General features: G+C 41.4%; 1 protein-coding gene across 1 annotated transcript in view; it reads left to right on the plus strand.

Moving 5' to 3' along the window:
* NTF3 (neurotrophin 3) overlaps positions 1-23,418 on the plus strand; it is a 46,868-nt gene extending 23,450 nt beyond the window's left edge. Inside the window, exon 2 of the mRNA XM_053978949.1 lies at positions 22,262-23,418. Within this exon, the coding sequence (XP_053834924.1) occupies positions 22,262-23,056 (795 nt within the window). The 3' untranslated portion in view covers positions 23,057-23,418. The remainder of the gene's footprint in view (positions 1-22,261) is intronic.
* The last annotated feature ends 1,756 nt before the right edge of the window (positions 23,419-25,174 follow it).

A 25,174-nucleotide genomic window follows, 5' to 3' on the forward strand; every position in this document is an offset into this window, starting at 1 on the left:
TGTGATGGTTCAGTCAAAACCGAGGGCTGTCAAGCAAATGGGACCCTGATCTGTTATTTCAGAAGTCCCTGCTGCACAATTTAAGGGTGCCAAGTGGGTCAGCCACCAGTCAGACACTGCAGCAGACAGTCAAGCTCCAATAGGAGTGACAGACAGTCATAAAGTTGCCATTTTCATGGGAGAATTCTGGTTAAAAAAAAAAAAATTAAAAATTACGATCCGAGTACATTAACCCTGGAGGAAAAAAAAAGAGGTGATTTAAAGAGGAAAGGAAAAAATGTTGAAAGTGTGTTCATATATCTATAGACTGTCAAGATTTTGGATTCATACTCATTCCCAGGCTTTCAAAGCAGGAATGACTTGAGGTTGCGTATTTGAAAGTACCAGAAGTTAGAGTTTAGCCGGAGGGTGCAGAAGACCATTCACACTGGACAGTTCAGGTTCATAAACTGGTGATCTGTGCCACCTTGGGTGCCACGCCTGGGAGTATTGGGGAGCAAAAGGTGGAGGAGGCACAAGTAATCTCACTCCTCACCTCCCAGAATTTAGGTGTCCTTGACACGGCGTTGAGATGAATGAGAGCCCCTCCTGCTTGGTCTCGCTGTGGGTTTGGTGGGTTTGGGGGATAAATTCCAGTCTCCAGTATCTTAACATTTGGTATTACTGAAAACATGAAGGATTAGGGAATACCAGAGTGATTGTGTATTTTCATCCTGACTCATTAAGTAACTCTGAGTAAGCATTCCCAAAGGCTTCCCCAGTGTATCTCACAGCTTTATCAGTCCAATTCCATCTCTCCAAAAGGAGACAGACAGACAGACTCCCACTAACTTCTTGTGGAGCTGGACAGGTCCTTAAATGTGTTTCATGTAGGATAGACAGCTGTTGGCTTAGAAGCATGAAAATAGCTAAAATCATATTGAGAAAGTGCATGGAGACTCATTAATTGGAATTACTTTTGTTTGAGTAGTATTCATTTGATGGTTCATGTTTCTGGCTGTCATATTACAAACCAATGATGAATAGAAAGTCATAAAAGATTGAGAAAAACACAGGATCACAAGCTCTGATTATTTCATGTAACCTGTGTGACAAGAAAACAAGGACAGTCTGCTTTTGGGATCTGTGAAACTATGACTACTTAACACTATTCATACTTATAATTTACTTCTGTATGTCCATTTTTAGGGTGATAATTTTTTTTTTTTTTTCACTGACAAACTTTAGGAACTAAACTAACTCATGCTTTCCTGTGTGAGTTTTTGTGAAAGTGGGAGGAGAGCACTTGCTGAAACATTGCAGTGATTCCATCCCTAACCAAGGGACATATTTTTTTTTTGCAGAACAAAATTATCAGCAAAAGGTAATTCTACATAGACTGCATGTGCTAAACCCTTTAGTGTTCCAATTTATCTCTGTAGGGAATAAAAAGCCAGATTCTCTTATTTATCAATTCCACATTCCAGGGAAGCTGCGTCTTTGACAGACTACGTAGGAGCAGGACTTTTCCAGCTGGTAGATGCACTCATCCCATTAATTCTCCCCAAATACCTGTCCTGTCTAAAAATGTTGAACCATTTTCTAAAGCCATCAAAGGACGGGGGCTTTAAAGTCATTGTCACTTCCCAGAGTGTTATAGAGTTCTTTGGTTATTCATCCTGAAAGCTGCAAAGGCAGAAAAACATCTTTGTCAACTGAGGGGGTGAGCACTTCTATCAGAGTTCAGAAATCCTTCCCATCATAATGTTTCCCCCTTTTTTTCTGGAGGGGATGATTCACTGAAAGGAACTGAACATATTTATGTTCTTTCTTGACCTAAGATCTGGTCTGAGCCATCACTGTGAGGTTTTACATGTAGGAGGGGCAGATCCACAAGAAAACTTCATTACTGTGATCATCCCGAACTGTTTTCACACTGATAACAAAGGGAGTCAGCACACAAGGTTTCTATGGTTACACATGGCCATGTAAACACTTCCAGGGTGTTAAAAGGGTCACTTTTTTTTTTTTTTTTTTTAACTGAAATTGCTTCTGCGTGGCCTTATGTAAAAACAAATAAGGAGTTGGGATCAAAAATTAGTGTCTGGATAAATTTTATTAGCAAAATTAGTATTATGGTTTTCATAGACAAACCAAAATATGTGAAAGCCAGGTTAGATATAGCTCTGAGAAACCTGGGATGGTGGAAGATGTCCCTGCCCATGGCAGGGGGTTGGAATGAGAGGATCTTTGAGGTGCCTTCCAACCCAGACAGTTCTCTGGTTCTGTGATCTTATGATCTACTAAAACATCAGCAAAACCCACTGTTAATATCCTCATCCTCCTGGAGGTGAGGGCTGAGTGGGTGCACACCTTTCTCTAGTACTGTTCATGCTACCCACAGACCACTGATCACTGTCTGCATCAATCATGACTCCCCCTGGTCTGTGTCTCATAGCACCACTTGCAGCTATGGTCATGCAAACCTTTATTACAGATATTCTGCAGCTAGGGAAATAATGGCCAGCAAAAACCTAGTTTTCTCTAGTTTTTATTTTTAGTTGTTGTGACACAGATGAGTGAAATGTGCAGTTGACACAAATATCTAAATATATTTTTGCCCATACTTGAATATATCTAGGGAACCGTGGATACAGAGCTATCTTCATCTCCCACAGCAGCTCCCACCACAAATATAACCTCTCACTTTCTACAGTATTTACAGTATCTCAATAGTATCATTGGGATTAATTACTTTCATTCCCATTTCACAGGTAAGAAAAGTAGCTTTAAAAAGCTGCATTCTTCTTTTACCTCAGAACCACTAAATGCATTCTAGTTACAAAATAAACAAATCTTTCACCTGTGCTACTGAATCAACTTCAGCAAACACACCTCAGACTAAAACGAACATGTTTTGTCTTTACTGGTGCAACAAGTAGCAGCTACATGTTCATCAGCAATGCTGTAGGACAAAAAAAAAAAAAAAAAAAAAAAAATTAAGCTAATTTTAGCAGCATAAACAAGTCCTTAATGTCTTTCCCAAACTTATAAAGGCAATTCCCAGGGGAGTGAGGAGCTGAACACAGGTCAGAGACTTAACCACCAGACACTCCTTTCTGACTAGCTGACCTCTGAGGAGGTATCCTGCAAAATTTCCAAGAACCATCAGCTTTTCCTTGGTCTCAGCAGGACTCGAAGTCCTTGAGCACTTGGAATGCCACAAACACAATCTGCACGATGCTGAAGCCTAGTTATGATAAGACCATGGGTATCGGCAGCATTTTTATAAGTGCATTTGAAAAGCACAATTTTAAATGCATTGTACCTCATTCACTTAGTTATGGTATATTTTTAATTACTATTGCAATAACATCTGGAGGCCTCAGTCAGGACCTGGCCTCGCTGCCCCTAAACTGTGTGAGATGCAACTTTTCTGCGTTGCAGTGAACGAGACCCCGCAGAATTCCTCGTGTAAGGGGAGAGGAAATGGGGACGTGCTTCTGGCATCTGGGGCTGGCAGGCAAGCAGGATGGGGTGGGATTGTCCGATGGGCGCGTGTCCAGCCGGGAGAAGGGCTAAAAACAAAACCTTCTCCCACGTCTGCTTTCACACACGGCCCCGTGAGGTGAAGCCAGCCAGCTGCAGGGCAGGCACATGATGCTTCTCCTGCTCCATGGCCTCAGTTCCTCCAGCCTGCAGGTTCTCCAAGCAGGAGGTGCTGGATAAGGGCAGGAGAGCTGGCCTTGCCTGACAGGGAGAGATGGGAGCGTCACTTAGTGCTCGACATCCGACAGCGCCCGCGTCCCGGCACGAAGGAAGGCACCAGCCTCCCTCCCAAAAAGATCACAATCCAAGAGAAAAGACTGAACACCCAGCTTAAGAAGACAGGGCTGGGGAGGGGCAAGGCTGAGGAGAGGAGGGGGAGTATTTCTGGATGGAGATGGGAGCTCGATTCCCAGAAATGCCCTGGGGCAGTCTATACCAGCAAACACAGCAGTAAGCTGTACTTGTAAATATATATTTTCACTTTCTCAAACTGTAAATAGTGATGACAGCTGGGAGAAGAGCAAAGATGGGTAGGAGGGAGGAGAAGAGAGACTTTTTCTTTTAATTTCTCGTGAAGAAATAAAGTTGCCAATTTCAGAACTGGTGAAAAAGCGTACTGGCATCAAACCAAAAGTCAGCTCCTGAATGACACATGCTGACAGTCAAGGTTGGTTGTTTTTTCACTGAATGAGATCATTTCACAAAGCATTGGAGTATTTTCAGGTTAGGGCCAGAGCCTCACGGTGATACAAACCAGTGGGATGACTCAGTGCTGCTAAACTACAGAAGATGTGGCCTTCTAGACAAAATTCAGAGGCCTGGATCATCAGAGAAAATAGACTTTCAAGGCCTTTAAATCCTTTTCCTCAGATCCTGTAGTTAATATTGTTAGATCTTACAATTCCACTGTAATGATATTATCCTTCAAGTCATAGACTTCCTAGACAAATCATATGAAATTCTCACTTTGTAATAAACACACCGTATATCCCAGTCTTCTCAAATTCCTGAAAAGGTTTTGAATCAGAAAAATCAAATCAATTAAATTTAAACCATGTGGAAGGAAGGCCTGTTCACTTCAAACAATTAAACAATTTGTGCTTCTAAACATATTTTTGTTTGTTTATTTGTTTTAAAGTTCAAATCAAATAAGCTGTTTTGATCTGTTGAACTGAACCCAAAGTATTTTCAGATGGTCAACTTGCAAACGTTTTGACATTGGCTCATGCTTTTTCTTGCCAGATTCATGACTTTTATCTCTTTGAGACTCCCTTGGCTTCTGAGTGCCTCTTCTCAATTTTAAATAGTGGTTCAAACCCCAGTTAGGTTCTTGGTTCCTGAGACAAGCTCTAGTGATTTAAAGCATTTTTAAAAATTTCTAGTACAAGTAACACCAATTTGTTCTGTGCATTTCAAATAACACCACCTCAACTTTGCAGGGCTCTAAGTGAAAAATTTGTAGTAGAGATGTAAACCTCAATTGCTCTCTGATAAGTTGGCTCAATGTTCTGCATTCAAAGCCTGTCCTGCTTTGCCCACTTTTCCCTGAGCTAAAGTGTTCAGGGACTTCTCTGGAGTAAGAAAGTACCTGCTAAACAACACATGAAGGGGCTCTTTCAGCTCTTCTTTCTTCTGTCAGCTGTTCTGCAGAGATGGCAGAGAGGAAGGAACATTTCTGTATAGCTGCTCTTGTTGTAGGAGACACCAGGGGAAACTGGGGCTGTGGCAGAGGGAATGAAACAACTGTTGTGGGCTGCACAGACCAAAAGGCTCCAACAGAGTTAATGGGGCAAAATCCAGGAGTGTTTCTCCATTGTCCATAGCCCATCTCACCCAGTTCCCAGGAATTTCTGTAATACATGAGTCTGATGTGGTGATGCAGCCCGTGTATCGTTCTCCAAGTCCCTCCTAACTAACTTTTAACTTGGCCACTGTTGAGAGAGGATCTCAAGGCGTTTAACTTTCATCAGATGGCCAGAGAGAAAGGATGGAAGTGCTATTCTCCCTGAGGGAAGTCCAGCCAAGGGAGAGAATCTTGGAGCCATCGGTATCAGGTAATCCACACAGCAGAAAAATTTAAGAACATCCAAACTGCTGCAGAAGTTTTGGCTGCAGTTTGATTTTTTAGGAAACCAAAGAACCTAACCGCAGATCACAACACAAAACAAAATTCATTTTTGGTACTACACAATGAAGTGTGCTGCTGCAGGAACCAGCAGGTCCAAATCCAGAAACTTCTCTGGCCTCTGCTGGCACTGAGTTCTTCCAGTCCATCCCTGTCACACCACGGGCCTCCTGTGTACCTCAGGCAGGTCAGCTCCTCTCTTTGGCAGAAGGATTTTCACCTACAAAACAGGAATCACTGGAGCACCACTCAGCCTGGTGGGAATACCATGACAGTAAATACTCTAAAAATACCAAATCACAAGTTTCCTGAAACTGAGGAGAACAAAAGGGCTTGTCTAGAGCCACAATTCACAATTCATTTAGCCACTGCCTAAAACGTTCTAATGGGATGACAGGACATGCCAAAAAAAAGAAAAAAAAAAAAGAAAAAAAAAAAAAAAAAAAAAAAAAAAAAAAAAAAAAAAGCTGTACAACACAAGGACTTTGCAGCAGTACATCTGTGTCCATGGTGTACAGGTAAACCTCCGTCTGACAGAGATTTTGGATTAAAAAACAAAATTAAAAACACTAGTATAGATCTAGCCTGGGCCTACAGCGTGTTTGCCTGGTTGAATCCCCCTGAAAACAACCAGAGGCACAATCAGGTAGGTCCACGTAGAAAGAGCTGCCTTCCATAAGCAGAGACACTGAGAGTGAAGATCCAGCCCTGACAGACAGATTCAGAGAGTCTTCTGCCCATGTGGCTGTGTCAGAGGCAAGGGGAAGCAGGGAATCACAGAATCGTAGAGTTGATAAAGTTGGAAAAGGCCTCTGAGGTCACCAAATCCATTTGGTAACCCAGCACCTCCATGGCCACCACTGAACTGTGTCCTCAAATGTCATATCCACATGTATTTTGGACACTTCTGGGGATGGTGCTGGGTAATCTGTTCCAATGCTTTACAACCCTTTTTGTGGAGATTTTTTTCCTAATACTGCAGTCCCCGACTGATTCTGCTTTACACCAGTGCCTCTTTGATACAGGCTCGGTTAGAATTTCATGGTTGAGCTGGTGATCCTTTTTAAAATGGTTTGATTTTTTTTTTTTTTTCCCCAGCAGGAGAACAAACAGAACTGATATCAAGCAGATTAACCCACTGAAAAGACATTGTGTCAGGGTTATGGTTTGGAATATTTGAAGAATGTGAATATTGATAGAACCAAATCAGAAAGAGAGGTGGCCCTTCTTTTGTCACTTGTGCTTAGTTTGCACAAGTTTCATTTTATCAGCTGCAGTGGAGTTTCTCCCAGTCTAAACCAGTGTTAGAGAAAGAGGTGAGGCACAGGGAACACCAAGAGTGAGAATTTTTTAAGTAGTAAACTGAACAATCTGGACCATATTTAAGCACATACATTTCATACACAGAAGAATGATGGGAAGGCATAAATAAAAAAAATGTTTGTGAAGATGCTAAATGCAATTTATTCCAAGAAATAAGATCAAAAGAAGTGTTTGAGCAGGAAAAAAATTATGTTGTATGCAAAGAAAAAAAAAAAAGAAAAAAAACAAACAAAAAAAAATTTAGCAAAAACAAATTCTCCTTGGCATTCACTCCAGGAAAACAAGGGGATAATTAAGCTTCTGTTTTGCATTACTTTAAAAATTCACTTGAATGAAAGCAAGCAGTACAATAATGAACTGAGACAGAGAGCACTGTTCAATTAGATGTTGAATTTAAGGGAGTTTATAAGAGCAACACTTAACAAAGAACAACTTGGTTATTGTTATGGAAAAGGGGGAAAAAAGTTGTGGTGTGTTAAATGGCATTTATAAAATAGAAGGGTCTGATCAAACTGATCCAGATTAGTCCTCCACAGCAGTAAGACCTTAAAATTAGGTCAGGGGGATGAAAGGAGAGCTGAGTCTGAACTGTTTCATACAAAGGCAATGTAGCATATGGAACACGTTACAGCTCAAGCAGGGAGCATGAATGTTTTCAGGAAAGAAAATGACAGGGCACTCCATAAGGAAATTTACAACCATGGAAGCTTCAAAAGGAATACAATTCCTATTTATTTGTGTATTTGTTTAGGGGAGTCAAACACTGCCTGTGCTCCAAAGGATAAGCATCTTTTATTCTTCTTTCCACCTTCCTAACGATGGTGTTTGTGGGGTTTGGTTTGTTCCATTTTCATTGGGCAATTTTGCCTTCCCAGAACACAAAGGACAAGAGCTACTAACATTTTAAGGGCTATGTTCTTTAGGTTCAATAGTAATGGCTTAAAAGCCTTCTTTTTTTGTATTCTGTTCTGCTTTCATAGGGAGTTTTATAAGTGAAGACTTCAGTACAAAACAGTCCTTGAACAAGTTGTTCCTCAGCCTCCCTGCTAGGTATTTCAGATTATATCACCTGAAGGAAAATATTGAACACTAATCCAGGACTTTAGTTTCAAATCTTGAACCTGAAACCTTATTGTAGTCTGAAAATTCCTCTTCAGATAGAAACAAATTAAAGAAAACGGAGAGATCATTCATTGTCTTTACATGGTGTATAAAACTCTCATTTTCACTGGCAAAAATTGCAGGTTAGGAGGAAGGCAATGAAGTTACAATTCATTTTTGTGGAGTGATACCTGCATTAAAGGCATTTCTTCTGTTAGAATGTAGATGAACTAGTCTCCTTTCTTGCAGTAATGCTGGTTTTTTCTTCCACATAGCTGTAGACCAGCACAACCAGCCTCAGTCTAAGCTCAGTATTATTCCCAAATTTAAGGAAAAGGAAATAATTTGGTGAACTGCTCATCTTAGTTTCAACTTGGTGACAGAGCACAGAAAAGTTGACAAGAAGATTATTTTGTTTTACCAGCTGGTTGTTCAGATATTTGTATATTCCATTTTTCAATATTGTTAGAGATCTGCCACTGAAAGATCTTCCAAAAACAGTCACACTTTCTTCATCCAGGTGAATCAGAAGCAGTACCACACAAGTCTGCAGAGATATTTTAAGTCTAAAAAGTATTTTAAGTCTGTGCAAGCAATTTTTAAGCAGAAGACATATCATTGTTTCTTAAGTTCCTCCAGTTTATTTGGAATCATGCTGATTGTGAGCATTAACACCTGACCCATTCCCTATTGGGTTTCCTCATAACAGCTTACCAGTACTGACATTAGTTGAAGAGAAAACCAAGCCAGCTCAGACTTTATGCCAGATTATGACCTCAGTTTTATGCAACTCAGTCCACAGTCGCCTGCTTTCTGCGTGACCAAAAGCAGAGTTTGGCCTCAAGCTTTAATTTTTAAGAGTTGTATATACACAACTGTCTCCAAGCATAATACCATTTAATAATTTAAAATGAGAATAAATATCCTTTTTAATTTTCCCTAATTTCTAGCAGTCTAAAAAGATGTGCCTTATCTTTGCTGGATAACTCTAGCAAAGTATTTTCTTGTAACTCCTGCCCATGCCCTTGAGTTCAATGGTCCAGACAGTCTGAAACCCCCAGGCTTGACCTGCCAGGTTCTCTTCTGTTTTCCACTCACCTATATCTCACTCAAAGCCCTACTGGAGGTTTGACATCCCAAACTGTGCCTTCAGATAAATGCAGACAAGAAAGAGGCCTTCATGGCACTGTCAAGGAAGACATCTCTGAGGCTTGAGGTATTCTCAGCCCAGAGATTTTGGTTTCAGGTGAGATGATGGGAGCACAGGACAGAAAAGAGGCATGTGTGTGGTTTTCTCTTTTCCTAGGAGGGCACAGGAGATATCTCCTGAATATGTGTAGGCTTCCCATCAGCTCCAGCCATAGGAAAAGCTGCTTTCCATTGAAAAAGCCCATTACTCCTGCATGCAGCTCAGCAATGTGTTCTCACTGTCAAAAAGGCCTGAGAACTTTTTATCCCCTTTACATGCAGTTATCCCAAGATATTGACTGACCTCTCACCTTTTGTAAAAGTTCCCCCATATGTTTGCCTCCCTGAAGTTCCTAAGGATGTGATTGCTTTGTTTTGTTTTTGCAGTGGGCTCCTTTCCATATTTTCTGGTAACAGACTGCAAGCAGGTTAGGAAGGTCCTTCAGAGGACTCAGGGAGTATGCTCCCCACTTTTCCAGCATTATAATATCCCATCTCATTTGAACACAGGCCTTTACCTCAGAATTTGAACAGGATGCTCTTGCTACTCACCACACTTTGCCAGAGCTCGTACCTAGTCAGGAATATAAAAGGAAGGGAGGATTGTCCCCCCTTCTTCCCCAGCTTTGCTCCCATGGCTGTTCAAGCTCAGCTTGCTCAGAACAGCTCTTCCTGCAGCCAGAGGAGCAGGGACTGCTCACCCAATACTCCCTGCTGAGAGGAAGTGGGTGGAGAGGGGATGCTGAGATGACAGAAGTGCAGAGAGCCCAAGCTTCACCCCACTCTGCTTCCTCGCTCGCCAAAAGAGCTGGCTGGGAGCATGGGAGAGTAAACTGCTCCATGAAAAAAAAAAAAAAAAAAAGGAAAGGAAAGGAAAAAAATGAGGATGAAGTAATTGACTTTTGTAGCAGAGCAAAGGGAGTGCAAGTGGTGGTGGAGGGAAGATAGGGAGGAACTGTGACTGACTCACAATATATTCAGTTCCCCGCTCCTGGGGAGATGCAGCTGTGCATCTCCCCTCGTATAGGCTGTAAAGTTACACCATCGTCCAAAGTAAGCATCCCTAATTCTCCCACTTCCTGAAGCACAACAGTGTTTGGCTCCTTTTTAATCAGGGATTTCTACTGTGCAAATTGAAGTCTAGGACCAGGCTTTTCCTATGTGCAGAATTAAAAATTCTTCACTTGATTGTTTTGTCAGTTCCTGGGGAAAACTACTGAACTGTTACAGCCGATTTACATTGGCCTGATCCTTTTTTAAAGCTCATTCAAAGTTATTCTTAATTCCTCAAGGCACCTGAGATGTTGTGCATGAGCCAGCCACAGACACCTTTGGCAATGCTTTCCACATCTTTTTCCTTCCCTCTGCTTGCTTCCCAGTTGCTTCTGACTTCACTTGAGTAAGGACTGTTTCCCTTTACTACCACTTCAGTAGAAGAACTATGCCATGGAATTATTTCGGATTTTGGCCAGCTCTGGTTAAGGCCAGCAGAGTGTGGAGAAGAAGCTGAAGGAAAAGGCCAATCCACTGTGTAGAACTAACCTAACCAGCCCAGACCTCATGAGAGGAAGGTCTGAAGGCCCACTCTCCCATTTTCTTCCCATGTAAGCTTTAGCTTGCATAACTTAGGAAAAGTCGTACAACCGACCTGTGTTTCACTTTCCAAACTGTAAAACAACAGCAGCCCTCTCTTACCTTCTGTTAGCAGGGGAGTTGGAACTAGATGATCCCTGAGGTCCCTTCCAACCCAAACCATTCCATGACTCTGTGATTCTGTGAATTTTAGGGTGGTTAGATGGGAGTAGGATCCTTTTGTGAAATGTATAAAGTGTGCATCTGAAAAGAGGTGACCAGAAGTCTGCTAAAAAATTGTTCTTTCCATTCCTGGTTCTCATACCCTGAAAATTACTTCAATCCTGCCCTTCTATAATTTTTTTCACAACCAGAATTTCTTCAGTAAGAAGGGATTTTCTAAAAAGCCATATAAGTTACTGACTGTGTAAGGAGAGGTAACACCAGCTGTGGTACATCTCATTTGCCTCCTTCACATGCCCAGTTTAAGACTTTGCTTTTCTGTCAAAGATCTGGAGATCGTATGCTGGGTGAGAGACAACATGTGTTAAAGTACTCCCAGCTCTAAAATTCCCCTTTCAAGGATTTTTGGCAAGAGGGAGCAGGGAATGCATTGTGTATCAACAGCAAAATGGCATCTGGATTGAAAGATAAGAAAAACCTCCATGGTTTCCAAAACCCAAGGCTGTTTTCAGATGAGTTTTGGACCTGGCAGAGGTGCAGAGCTAGCATTAGTACAGTGGGAGAACACAGAAATCATGCTTTGACTTTGGAAAGGCTTCTAGAGATCCTGATTTGCAAATTATTGGACATTTTGGATGGAAATTAGAAGAGCATTCAACCATGAGCTGAATGTGTGAGCAGTCTGCACTGTAGCGGAGCAACTCAAAAATCAGATATTCTACTAGACTGGGACCAGAATACTCTTGTCACCCTTGAGCATTAAATCCCAAATATAGTCAAACTCATGACAAAGTGTGACCTGAGAGCTGAAACTGGAACACTTCCCCATCTCAAGGAGAATTGCATACAGGAAATTTTGTCCACATGCACATTGATGAACTGGGGGACTCCCAAGCAAAATTCCTTTTCAATCAGATTTCTACCAGGAAAAAAATGCAGAGAAGCTGGATTTGCCAGAACAGTCCTTACCCTCAGGACAGGCCTATGTATAAACTATTTGCTATAAACTAAGGCAAATTAGCAGGATGACTTTTTTGCTCTGAATGGGAAATGGGTTTTTGAAAGATTCAGATGCAGTGGGAAAAAAACACAAGCCTGTCATGGGCACACATTGAATTTGTGAGCTCTTCTCCATAAGAGGGGCTCAAGGGCTTCACTCTGCATCTGGGAGCAGCTCCAGGAGAGCCCTCATTATTTCACTGAGAGAAGTTGTTGGTACAGGTGATGTCTCCTATTAACCATCTTATTTAACTGGTCAGAACAAACAAGTTCTTTCTGTACAAAGCTCTTTTTAAAGTCTGACATCTTTTGCAAAGAAGCAAACTTCTAACCTTTCCCCCCACCATAACACTTCTGCTTTATCAGAAATACAAGACTCCTTTTTCTCTGAGAATGAATTTAAAAACGTCATTTTATCTGGTTGTGAGTGAGTTACTACACCTGTGCAAAGGGCATGGAAAAGATGTTAACCATACACAGTAATGCTAATTTCACACCACAGTTCTGATGGAAGCAATTCAGTTGCATGCTGTATGTTAAAATGAAGTTCAAACATCAGCTGTATTTAGTTACATTGTCATCCCCTGCCTCTCTTATTGTACAAAAGCTTTGTCCAATTAATGCTGACCTCACTGAGTTCCTGTGGTGGTTTTAAAATAATTGGATCAGGTCTGGGATCCTTTTCCTAAGAACGCTGCATCAGATACATTGCACCTGCAAGCCTAACAAGACTTTTTATATCTGGGGGGTTGTGAACCTTTGAGGAATAGGGAGAGGCAATTCAGAGAGCAGCCTTTGATTCACAGCGTGGCCATGGATTTATTTGTGCGTGGATTCAGGGAAACACAGAGTCACGGCCTTTGGAAAAGCAAACACTGGTGCGATTCTGGGGGAAATGGAGCAGCTCTTCCCCAGCAAGTCTCAGTGCTTGGGACAAACTCCAGAGCAGCAACGTTGTCCCTTCTAAACCATCTTAACACTGGAAGGGGCTACCCAGGGAGGTTTGGAGTCCCCATTCCTGGAGGTGTCCAAGGAATGACTGGGTGTGGCACTCGGTGCTCTGGGCTGGGTGACAAACTGGTTGACAGTCACCAGTTGGACCCGATGCTCTTAAAGGTCTTTTCCAACCTTAATGATTTTGTGATTCAGTGATTCTATACCCTCAGTGCAAACATCTGTGTTCAAGGGTCACAGCAGAGCTCTCAGAAAATCAAATGCCCTTATTTTAAATTTTAATGACAGAAATATCTCAGATTAACTTCAGGATCTATTTTAATTCTAACCAAACAAAAGCTCACTTCATTTCTAACTAGCATTCTCTATTCCCTGAGTTTCTTTTTCCTTGTGGGTGCAAGCCCTGTCTGTACTCATGAATCAGGCTTAGGAATCCAAGACTTTTCATAATGAGACTCTACACTTCTGAATTTGCAGCCCTCGCTTTATTCTGTTTGTTTGCTTCATTTCACTGTTTTCCTTACTTCACAAAAGAAAAAGGAAATCAGAAGATGTTAAAAATAACAGAAGTTGTTTCTAGCTTCTGAAACAAAAAACCCAGAAACTCTTTTGCTTTCAATGTAAAATCCTGCAAAATAATGATATATTGAAAGTCAAAGCTGAAAACAGTTTTCCCTTTGAGTTTCCTAATAGCAGAAAAACAAACAAATAGAGGTTTTTCTGCTTTTTTTGTTTTGTTTTTTTTTTTTTTTTTTCCTAAAAAATGGGTTGTCCTGTGGCAATGTAAATGCAAAAACATGTCAGACCATCCAGCATCACAGGGTCTCCAGGAGGCTGCTTTTTCATAGCCTAGCAGGAGAGGGACAAAATCCAGATAATCCGAGAGGTGCTTCCCTTTCTCCTCCTGTTACCAAGTTAAAAAAAAATCCACCTCTCGCATTTTTAAATAGAACAATCAGGACAATCTGTTACAAGACCAGGCTTGAAGCCCCCAGAATTGTGGGGAGGTGAAAGGAGCTTCATCTGGAAGGCTGTTCTTAGCTTTAATTATGGACAACTTAAGCCCTCAAAGCATCTCTCTGACAAAAATAAGAGGAATTGCAACTATTGCCTGACTTTAATACAAAAGAATTAATCAGCCCTGGTTGAGCCAAAGTAGGTCCAGGTTGACTTGAAAGGTTAATGGATCTTCAAACTGTTTCAAGAAAAGACTTAAATGGAGTTTCAGTGCTGTGAGGAAACACGAAACCCAGGCCTCTTTGGTGTGGCTTTGGGTTTGTTACAAACATCTTGCAGAGCTTGAAAACTGTGTTTGATGATGGGCCTAACTTCCCTTTCCTCAGCTTAATCCCATTTTTCCTGATTGCACTCCTTTGCCCCTCCCTAAAGCAAATGTTCCCTTTCCCCAATGCTTACACTTTCCAGATCTTGCGTTTTCTGTCCTGGGTTTTTTGTCATGCCCTTTCTGCCAGCTCAAGGCAAATTCTTGCACCTTCAAGGCAGCTTCCTCAAAGGTCAGTTTTACAACGCTTTCAGTAATTTTTGCTTCTCCTTCCTGATTTTCTTTTTGTATGACAATACCTTCCATCTTTCAAGCAGCTTTCCCAATTTTACTGCTGTGACACAAGAAACAGAAATTCCCTTCCAGCTCTGCAATGAAATGCCCTGGTATTTGTATTTATTAAATTCTGTGATTTTTCAAAGTTTTAGATCATTCCTGGGTCTGATCACGTATTGCTCCTTTCTAAGTTTCTTTTTGCCTCTGTATGTCACTGCTTAACATTAAATATTTCCCCATCACATGAGCTTTTAATTCCTACTTCAGGTTTCATTTTGTAATTTTCTGCCAATGTTTTATTTCTCCATCTCCCCAGCAGAGATTGTATTTCTCTTTGCTCACTGCTGTTTGCATCCCCTCCAAATTCAGTTGCAAATTTAATTTGTTTGCTGCTTAGCCCTACTGCTATTAACAAACAGTAATGAAAAGATGAACTAACTCACAGTTTATCAGTTTAAACTATCCACGATGTTTTACTTCTGGAGTTTCCTATTCTTCTGTTTGCAAATTGCTTCTGAGGAAAAAAAAATATGCAAGTGCAAAGATCTGGGCAAATATTCTGCTTTTTGTAGAATTAAGCACAGGTCCAGTCAAGACAAACTATTTATTCAGCTACGGACATGACCTTTAGATTTCTTTGTACTTTGGGCAGTTTTCAGAGTTACACAGTGAATAATATGAAGAAATACTTCAGCTTTTGCGGAAATTATTTACCCCACTACAGCTTTATCTCTATGAAGGTATTATTTCCCCGTAATTCATGCTTTTCATTGATAGATAAAACTCTGAAACAACATTACAGGTGGCCTTCCCTGATCCAGCCAGTGCAACACAAAAACACCAACCTGTCTGACCTTGCAAATATCAGCTGATTTCTGTGTATTCCTGTTTCTGCTCTTTTAAAAAGGGAACAATGGCAGTACTCCTACTTTGTCAGTAATAACCAAGAGAAACACTTAGAGATTGCTCCAATATCAGTGATGTGAGAATCACAGAATGGCCTAGGTTGGAAGAGACCTTAAAGGTCACTTTGTCCCACCCCCTGCCATGGGCAGGGACACCTTCCACTAGCCCAGGTTGCTCCAAGCCCCATCCAACCTGGCCTTGGACATTTCCAGGGATGGGACAGCCACAACTTCTCTGGGCAACCTGTGCCAGGGCCTCAGCACCCTCACAGGGAAGAATTTCTTCCTAATATCCAATCTAACCCTGCTTTCTGTCAATGTGAAGCCATTCCCCCTTGTCCTGTCACTCCAGGCCCTTGTCCAGAGTCTCTCTCCATCTTTCCTGTACAGGCACTGGAAGGCCACAATGAGGTCGCCTCAAAACGTGTTCTTTTCCAGGATGAACAATCCCAATTCTCCCAGCCTTTGCCCTCTCAGTAGGGGAAAATCAGCCAGCTCTTTGAGGGAGAACGCAAAGGATGTCAGGGTATATACCTAGAGTAATAAAACACCACAATCATTCAATAGAGCTCCTTCCTTTGCAGATATAAAAAGTAACAAACAGACATTTAGACTTGACAAAACTCTTCCAACACACCAGGCAAATTGGGATCCCAGCCTTCAAGCCCCTCATTCTGACCTCCTCAGTACACAGATTAATCAGTCAGCTGCTTAATGCAGAATGAAACCATGGCAGTGGATCATAGACAGACAGGTGTAAACATGTAAATATGTAAACATGTAAAAATGTAAATATGTCACAGACGTGTCAGTGAGGGATGGAACTGGAATGGAAAAGGACCTCGTTGTGACTGAGAAAAGGCTGCCCACTCCTACAGCTGATCATAGACCTGGGGATGCAGCTGGGACTGGTGATATCGTACAGGACATTATTAACAGTGCAGTGCCCCGGTGAGATTGTGAGAGGGTACTGGGGACTGCCAGATGCCTCCAGGGAGCTCTCAAGTGCCCTGGTGTTGGTGGTGGGGAAGGGAGGTTCAGGGCTAAAACCTGAGGAGAATTAACTGTGCACAAGGTGTGAGAAGCAGCAGCTGTTCCAAAGAGTGGGGTAAGCACAGAGGAACTGCTCCTGACCTTTCTCTTGGAATCAGGCAGGTATGTGTCCAGCAGCCTCTTCTTCAACTCCAAAAAAATACAGATATTTCTGTGGAAGGATCAAATGTAGACACAGACCTGCCATTGCAATCACCTGTGTGACTCCACACAGCTCATTTGAAAGTTCAGAGCACAGACTGCTCCTTGCAGCAGAGGTGTTATCACAAACTGGCCCTCAGGATGATTGGGTTGGGAAAGCTTTCCCCAGTGACCAGTAGGGTCGTGGTCACCCCCACAATGTTGTGGGTTGGTTCCAAGTGCAAAGGAGTTTTACATGCTCAGGTGAGCAACTATCCTGCTGTGTTTTGCTCAACCAGTTATTTGAAGAGGAAATGTCAGTGACTCTGAGGGCTGAACTCCATTTCCATAAGAAATTAGGTATACACCTTTCACTGGAGGCTACTGGGGTTCAGTGCTCAGATGTGTCATCTCTTTTATAAATGGCCTTGAGTAAATTAATGAATACACCTCTGAGTTGCTGCAGAGATGAAGAAACCTTGGTGGGTTCCTCCTCAGATGTGTAGCTGCACTCCCCTGCCCGTGTGCCACAGGAATGGATTTGTTTCAAATCCCCTCACTCTAACTTCCAGTTTGGTTGCCCCTCAGGATGGGAGGGTTAACACTTCAGGCTGCCATCACTTAATTTCGTCTCTGAATTCTTCAGCTCCTCAGAGGGCCTGGCTCTTGTGAAAGCTTTAGCTTCAATCTGTCTGTGTTGGAATTTCTGTATCCTGAGAAGTGGAAGCATTCAGGAGAGCGTCTGCAGGGACATTCAGCGCTCTGCAGCAACCTACCTTCATAAATCCATCTTGTACAAACAGTTGGTCACTATTCTGGAACACTACAGATTTTCAGACACAGTTATGTCACATTCCCACCTTTTTGAACATTCAGAATTCTTTTCTTGTTCTGTGCCTTCCCTGTGTCCCCCAAAGCACAGAGGAAGAGGGCTGCATTTCTTCCCAACATAGTTACTAGGAAGAGGGAATCAACAGGGCAATCCATGACTTGGGAGGTTGTGGAAGCAGTGTTCAGCAAACAGTGACAATAATTACACTTTCCTCTTTGGTAAAAGCCTGGAAAAGCTGTCAGCCACCACAAAGGATCATTAGTTGCTTGGTCTGAAGAACAGAAGCTGCTCCTAATTTTTTTTAGAAAGTGCCAAACAGTTCAAGCTGGCGTACATAAATCATGTGGGGTATTACAATGCTGAATGTAAAACTCACCAGTCACTTTTCCTTCTATTCCAGTTCCTCTTAGCAATGACTTACAAGTAAATACTTGGGCAGTCTCTCACAGTGCTAGGATTTCATGCTTTCTGCAGAACATTTTAAATGATGTTTCGTTCTTTCCCTGTGTGGAATGTTCAAAAACTGACTAAAATAAAGCTATACACATATTTTTTAAATCGCCACAAACAAAACTAAACTAAATTTTTTCACTACTACATAAAGCGGCGAGTCTGAAAAGAGCAGCAAATGGTTTGCCAGAGTTTATTAGGGATTAAATTTATCAATGGAAGGAAGAGATAAGCTTATTTACTTCTCCTAAATGTAGAGCCTCCCTGAGCCACCTAGCTCAGACAGAATTAATACCCTGCTAAAACTGCAGTGATAGGCAGAAATACAAACCATTAAAATAGAGTAAAGCTAAGCCACAGTTGGGAGATCAATCAGATTTGCAATGCATAAGCTTTTTTTTTTCCTGTGCTCTTTGCTTTTCCCCTCTGAGCCACAAATGTCAGCAATCTCCAAGTCAAATTTGCTTAGTCCAAACCAGCCACAAACACAGCCAAAATGAACTTTTGTCAGGAATTTACATGTGGAAAATTCTAAGAACCGTGAACAACAAAAATATTTCACTAGCATCACCTAACCAAGGAAAATAATTTAGCTTGGGCAAAATCTTTCCACTTGAAATGAATAATTTGAATTAAAACAAACAAACAAACAAACAAACAAACCCCAACAACAAAAAAGAAACCCCAACCCAACAAAAGATCAGAAAAAGTCATGTGAAGGATTGAATTCTTGGGAGATTTTTATATCATTCTCCCAAAGGCCAAAGAAAGAGCTGCTTATGCTGAAGTAGCTTCTGCTGAGGTCCACAGAATCCTGTGCCCCCCAGGAACCTGGAATTTGAGTCAGTATTCTCTCAGACAGGACACATATGCTGAAATCATGCCTCCAATCTAAGTCCCCCCTATAGATAATTTACTCACTGGGCTGCACTGAGTAAGCACTTGTTCTGCTTTGTGAATTGCATTGTGGAACTTCTGGAGGCAGGGCCAGAAACACCAGAATTACTTGCTTTGAAAATATGAAAAGATAAACATTTTAATGTTTTACATTTTCCTCTCCTTTTTACGGGTTTAACAACACCCATGCCAAATAAATCTCAAATTATCTGCAGTTCAGACAGGCACAACGTTCCATTTTGGGCAAAGAGCCATTCATCAAATGCAATACTCCCCAGACCTGCAAACAAACATACTTTTAATGTGTCTTATAACCATATCACAGCCAAGGCCATAAACCAGCTGCAGTTTTCCAAGCACACCCATTTCTCCTATCTAGAATAGTGCTTTAGACATACTCCGAGGTGCTGGACTTCATGGACAGCCTGATAATTTTTAGTCATGGACTGGAACTTTTGAACAGCACTTTGAACCTCCTAGGTTGGAGGGATTCTCTGAAAACTGTAATCTCACCAATCTTTATGTTTTCTGTCAAAGTTTTGCACCCAGAAAAATACAAAGATTTGTTCTGAAACCTTTTTACATTTGCAGCAAATAATCTGCGAAGCATAAATCAAACTGTAGGCTGAATTTCAAAGTTAACATCTTTCCCACCAAATCCATATGACATTTCACATGAAGTTCAGGAAAATACATTTCAATATTTTTCTCATTAGTGGGGCTCTTCCACGGAGAAGAAAACCAGCTCATTTTAGCTTCTCCAGCTCTCAGGTCCCCAGCCCTTCCTTTCTGTGAGCAGCATGACATTAAAGAGCCTGCAGGAACTCCAGCCTTACTTTTCCCCCCTCATCACCTGCTCCAACTTGTGTGTTTTGCTAGTGCCACTTAGTTTTGAGATTGAGCAGAGCAGGGATTGCATGCAGCTGCATGTTGGCATGAATAATATTTCTGGCTTTTGAGCTGAGTCTTGTCAGAGCTTTGCTCACCATCCTGTGGGCTCATGTGTTGCCCCATGTGTGGATTCCGGGTGCCACGAGAAATCTGCCCAATGACATCTGTTTAATAATATTTTTACTGTTTTTAAAAGCAAATCCTATGCTGAGGGAAGGTGAAATTGCACAGCAATTTTGTATCCAGAAAGGTCTGAGCTCTGAGATCCATCTACATTAAGTTAGTATTTATTCAAGTATGACAGTAATTGTATGGTAACTGAACATCTTCGATTTCCCCCCACCCCCAAAAGCAAAACATTGCTGCAAGCAACAGTCTAGATTTAGGTGAACTCATACTGTGACAAACTAAGAATGGAGAAAACACATTTCTTGTCCATAAAAGGACAGCTCACACATCCACAGAGGGTAGCTCTGATTTTGCTGCTGTTCCAAACTGTGCAGTGGGGACTCAATCTTGCAAAAAGGAGTTTTGTTTAGAGTGGATAGAAGGTTCTTCAGTTAAAGGTTTTTTCTTCTTTATTTTTTTCCCTTTGCCTTCTGAAACAGAAGATGGCTCATTGTCTTAAGCAGAAAATGGTGAATTTTTTTTTAAGTGGAAAATTTTCTGTTCAGGAGGGAGGGAATCCTTCCCGTATCTCAGCGCTGGAGAGGCACACCTGGAGTGCTGTGTCCAGTTCTGGGCTCCTTAGTACAGAAGCAAATCCGAAAATTATTAAGGATTAGGACAACTGTACCAAGAGGAGAGGCTGAGAGAGCTAGGGCTGTTCATGCTGCAGAAGAGAAGTCCTGGGGGGATTTTACTGAAGTGTAGAAATACCTCACGGGAGGTATTAATAAAGATGGAGCCAGGCTCTACTCAGGTGTGTCCATGAAAGGACAGGAGACAATGGGAAAAAATTGAGGTATAGGAAACACTGCTGACCCATGAAATGTATTTTTTTTTAAGTTTAAGGGTGGTGAAACACTGGAAAGGGCTATCTAGAGGGTTGTGGAGTCTCCATCCATGGAGATATTCTAAACCTCAGTAGGTACAGCACTCTGCAAGCTGCTCCAGCTGATACTCCTGTGAGCAGTGAGATTGGCCAGGATGATGTCTTGAGGATCCTCCCAGAGTCACAGTCTGTGACTCTGTGCCTTCATCCCAGAGTGCCAGAGGTCTCTGACACATGGTGGATGTGTTTGAAGAGCAGGAAAATCAAATTCAAGGCTTTCCTGAGTCACTTGAAGCAGTACTACAGTCAGGGTTTATCACAGACTGTGAGGGTGGTCTAAGATGGGTTTTGTATTTTCTCCTTAAATTCACTACTTGTGCAGCAAATTTATAAACAGGTGTGCTCTGAAGTGAATGGTTCACATCCGTGACTTAGGATTTTATGTTAAAAATTGATTTAGTTTAAAATATTAATGCAAATACCAAATATACAGGTGTCCAAATATACAAGGAGAAAAACTACCTCCCAGGAGCTGAGAGCTCCTGGCTCTCAACTACACAATCAAGATGACAAAAAGGCTTAAAAAGAATTGACAAATGAGCTTCTAGAATATGGACAGAAGGTAGAATTAGAAGGGGACCACAGGAAACCATGTAGAGGAGTGCATGGCAAAGTACTAAGAAGCAGCACACTTATAGGAATGGTTTTCAAAATACTGAATCTTTGAACAAGATTTTTGCATTTTAGGAGATGGTAGGGAGAGGGATGTCTTCAATCTGTCCTTGAATAATTGATGTCAATTTTGTTTCACCTTATATAAATGTAATGAAGCAACTTCTTTAAAAATCATCAAAAAGACATCCCCAATCCTGGAAACTACACCCACAAAATGGTCAGTGAGTCCATCTGAATTCCACACTTGTATTATAGAGGCCTAATAACCACTTTCTGATTTGGCTGCATCATTTTCCTTCAAGAACACTTTCCCTTACAAGAGAGAGAAAGAGAATGAAAGCACTATTGAAACACAGGATTTATTTCTTTCTTATGGTAACATTAAACAGAAGCCACTTGATAAATATGAATTAGATGGCTCTGAGAGATCTCAGCACACAAAACCTGACAACAGTTAGCAAAGTCAGAACTTTTTCATTTTACACAGTGAGACAGCTTTCTACTCTGCATGATCCTCCAATTTTGAAACTAAATTTCTCTGTGGAATAAACTCTGTGGAAGTAACTTGGTCTCTCTCTGCTGCCAAGCCCTGGCCATGCTATCCCAAGAACCACCTACCTCTGCAGAGAAAGGGCTTAACTGATATATATGCCACTATGAATGGAAAGGGGAAAAGCAAGGCCTAAAATATAGATGAAATATTGAAAAAAAAAATTCAGAAGAGAGTTGCACTCATTATAAAGTATAACAAATAGCATCTTCAAAGAATCACACAGCCTGTTTGTATGCCTCTATCTATGTATCTTTAAAGACATAGATGTTACTAAAAAAAAATCCCAATTTTCATCTTTTACAGCCTCCAGCAAACCTCCCTCTTGGACTGTTTTATCACTGACTCTCTGTTTCTTTGCAGATCTTACAGGTGAACAAGGTGATGTCCATCTTGTTTTATGTGATATTTCTTGCTTACCTTCGTGGCATCCAGTCTTCCAACATGGATCAAAGGAGTTTGCCAGAAGATTCGATAAATTCTCTTATTATTAAACTCATTCAGGCAGACATTTTAAAAAACAAGCTTTCTAAGCAGATGGTAGACATTAAGGAAAACTATCAAAACACGGTGCAGAAAACAGACACTCAGCAAGACATGGACGGAGAGGAAAATGTGAAATCAGACTTCCAGCCAGTTATCTCAGTGGATACAGATCTCTTGAGGCAGCAGAGACGCTACAACTCACCCCGAGTCCTCCTGAGTGACAACACGCCGCTGGAGCCGCCACCACTGTACCTCATGGAGGATTACATTGGGAATTCTGTGGTGGTGAACAGAACCTCCCGGCGGAAAAGGTACGCGGAGCACAGGGGCCACCGGGGGGAATACTCCGTTTGCGACAGTGAAAGTTTGTGGGTCACGGACAAATCCTCTGCCATCGACATCAGGGGACACCAGGTGACTGTTCTGGGAGAAATTAAAACGGGCAACTCTCCGGTTAAGCAATACTTTTACGAAACAAGGTGTAAAGAGGCCAAGCCTGTAAAAAACGGCTGCCGCGGCATTGATGACAAGCACTGGAACTCCCAATGCAAGACATCCCAAACTTATGTCAGAGCACTGACTTCAGAAAACAACAAACTGGTGGGCTGGAGGTGGATAAGGATAGACACCTCCTGCGTGTGCGCCTTGTCCAGGAAAATAGGAAGAACATAGATCTGCATCTCTTTGCTATATAAATTATTACTTTAAATTATATGATATGCATGTAGCATATAAATGTTTATATTGTTTTATATATATTATAAGTTGACCTTATTTATTAAACTTCAGCAAATCTACAGTATATAAGCTTTCTCTCTCAATAAACAAGAGCAAAGGGTGTGTGCCTCTGCCGTGGCCAACTCCGGGGTTTTTTTAGACTATGTTTGTGACACTGCTTGTCAGCAGCATACCATAACCTTCCTGTAAAATCTGTAAAATCAGTATTTTTCATTCAGTATTGTCAAACCAGTGACTGTCATTTAGTAAACTTGTTAAAAATCAGATCAATGCCAAGAGTTGTGTACATATTTATATTCCCTGCTCTATACATTCGTATTTAATTGGATCTGCAGTGTTGACTCCTCACCACCAAAAAAAAAAAAAAAAAAAAATAGGACCAAAGTATGTGTTGTAGCCTGCAGATGATGTCAAATTTTCAGGCATCAGGTAGCCCTAAAATAAAGTTTCTGTGTATTACGCCAGTTTTGCCAGTGAAATGACCATTTTCCCTCTGTTAGCAATTCAGAATGGCTGTTAGTAATCCAGGAGCATCCATTTGTGTTTTGGAAGCACATTTGTTTTGCAACTGTTTCTAATGCTGCCAGTGCATCATTGAAAAAATATGAAGAAAATCTGAAATATTTGTAGCTGAAACTTGCTGAAGCCAAGAACTGATCTAAATGGATCATTAATATAATACATGAAAGATGGTTTGTTGTGATCAGCCTCTTCCTCCTCACATGAATCAATTATCTTCTGCTTGCATTGTTGGATCATTCCTCTCTGTCTGAGTTTTTAAATTAGAAACAAAGCTGGTGGTGTCTTAACCTTAAAAGAGCCCTTGGCTTGCAAATCGCAGTAAAGAAAGCTTTGATATCCTGATGTGGATAGCAAAGCCACACGCCCATACGAAGGTTTCCTTCTCCTCAGCAATCCATTCTCCATCTTTCACAGGGGGAAAAATGTGTTGAACTGCTCGAGAAGCCTGGTACCTTTCACAGGAACATGAAATGGATGGTGGTTAAAATCCATGAAGTCTGTAGTTATACTGAAGTTCCCCAATTAAACATATGAGTTATTGCTTAGGAGAGACAAATGTGCTAGTATGTATTTACCTCAGACTCTTCTGTGGATTGCCATGTAGCTCCACTGGGGACAGGAATAATGACACTACTTGAAGAGATGTCCCATTACACATTAGCTGTACAATGCCCTGGATGGCATCCCAGTCCCAGGAAGCAAATGAAAGCTCATGTCTAGGAACAGAATTCAGATTGGGCTGCACGTTATCGTGTCCTGATAGATCCAACCCACAACCAGGGCTGGGAAATACCAGTTATTCAGAAAGTTTTGCCCTCATGTTTTTTTCTGAGGGTTTTACAGCTACAGCTTTTGCTGCCGTAGCATGTTCAGCATCACAAATGGAAATGAGATCAGAGCCCTCAAACACGAGGTTGCAGGATGCCTTTGCTCATACAGCTTTCACTCCTGAAAAACCAGCTTCAAATATGCGACAGGCCATGAAAAGCAGCAAACTGTGGGGTCTTCCCTAATCCCTTACAGAGAGTGCTGCACACCATAAAACCACCAGGGAGCTGGACAAGTTGCCTTGAGGCCAAGCACTGGAACAGTCCTGTCTTGGAAAGCCAGGTTGGAGCACGTGGTATTTTCTTCAGGGAAGGCCAGAACCAAAGCTTTTGAGAACTATCTCAATTTTCAGCATAAGGCCAGGGTATTTACCTCACAGGAAATATCATCACCTTCAGCACTAAATTCTAGCTTTGCTTCAAGCAATAACAGCTTCAGAGGTTCAATACCAAGGCAGTCATTAAAATGAGAGGATGTAATATAACAAGGAACTCAATATCTGATAGATCTGATTAGAATATTTCTCATTTCTTGGCAAAAAATTTTAAAAAGGAAAAAATCCCAACCCCACAGAGCTTTTGCTACTTTTCCTAGTAGGAAAGTTTAAGTTTTAACTAATCGTTTTGGCTTGGGAGAATAAGCATATTTTTGAGAGTTCTGCCACACTGGATTGTTTTGTAAATTAAAAGCTTGATTTTACAC

Source organism: Vidua macroura, chromosome 5, assembly GCF_024509145.1.
Source record: "Vidua macroura isolate BioBank_ID:100142 chromosome 5, ASM2450914v1, whole genome shotgun sequence".
Classification (NCBI taxonomy): domain Eukaryota; kingdom Metazoa; phylum Chordata; class Aves; order Passeriformes; family Viduidae; genus Vidua; species Vidua macroura.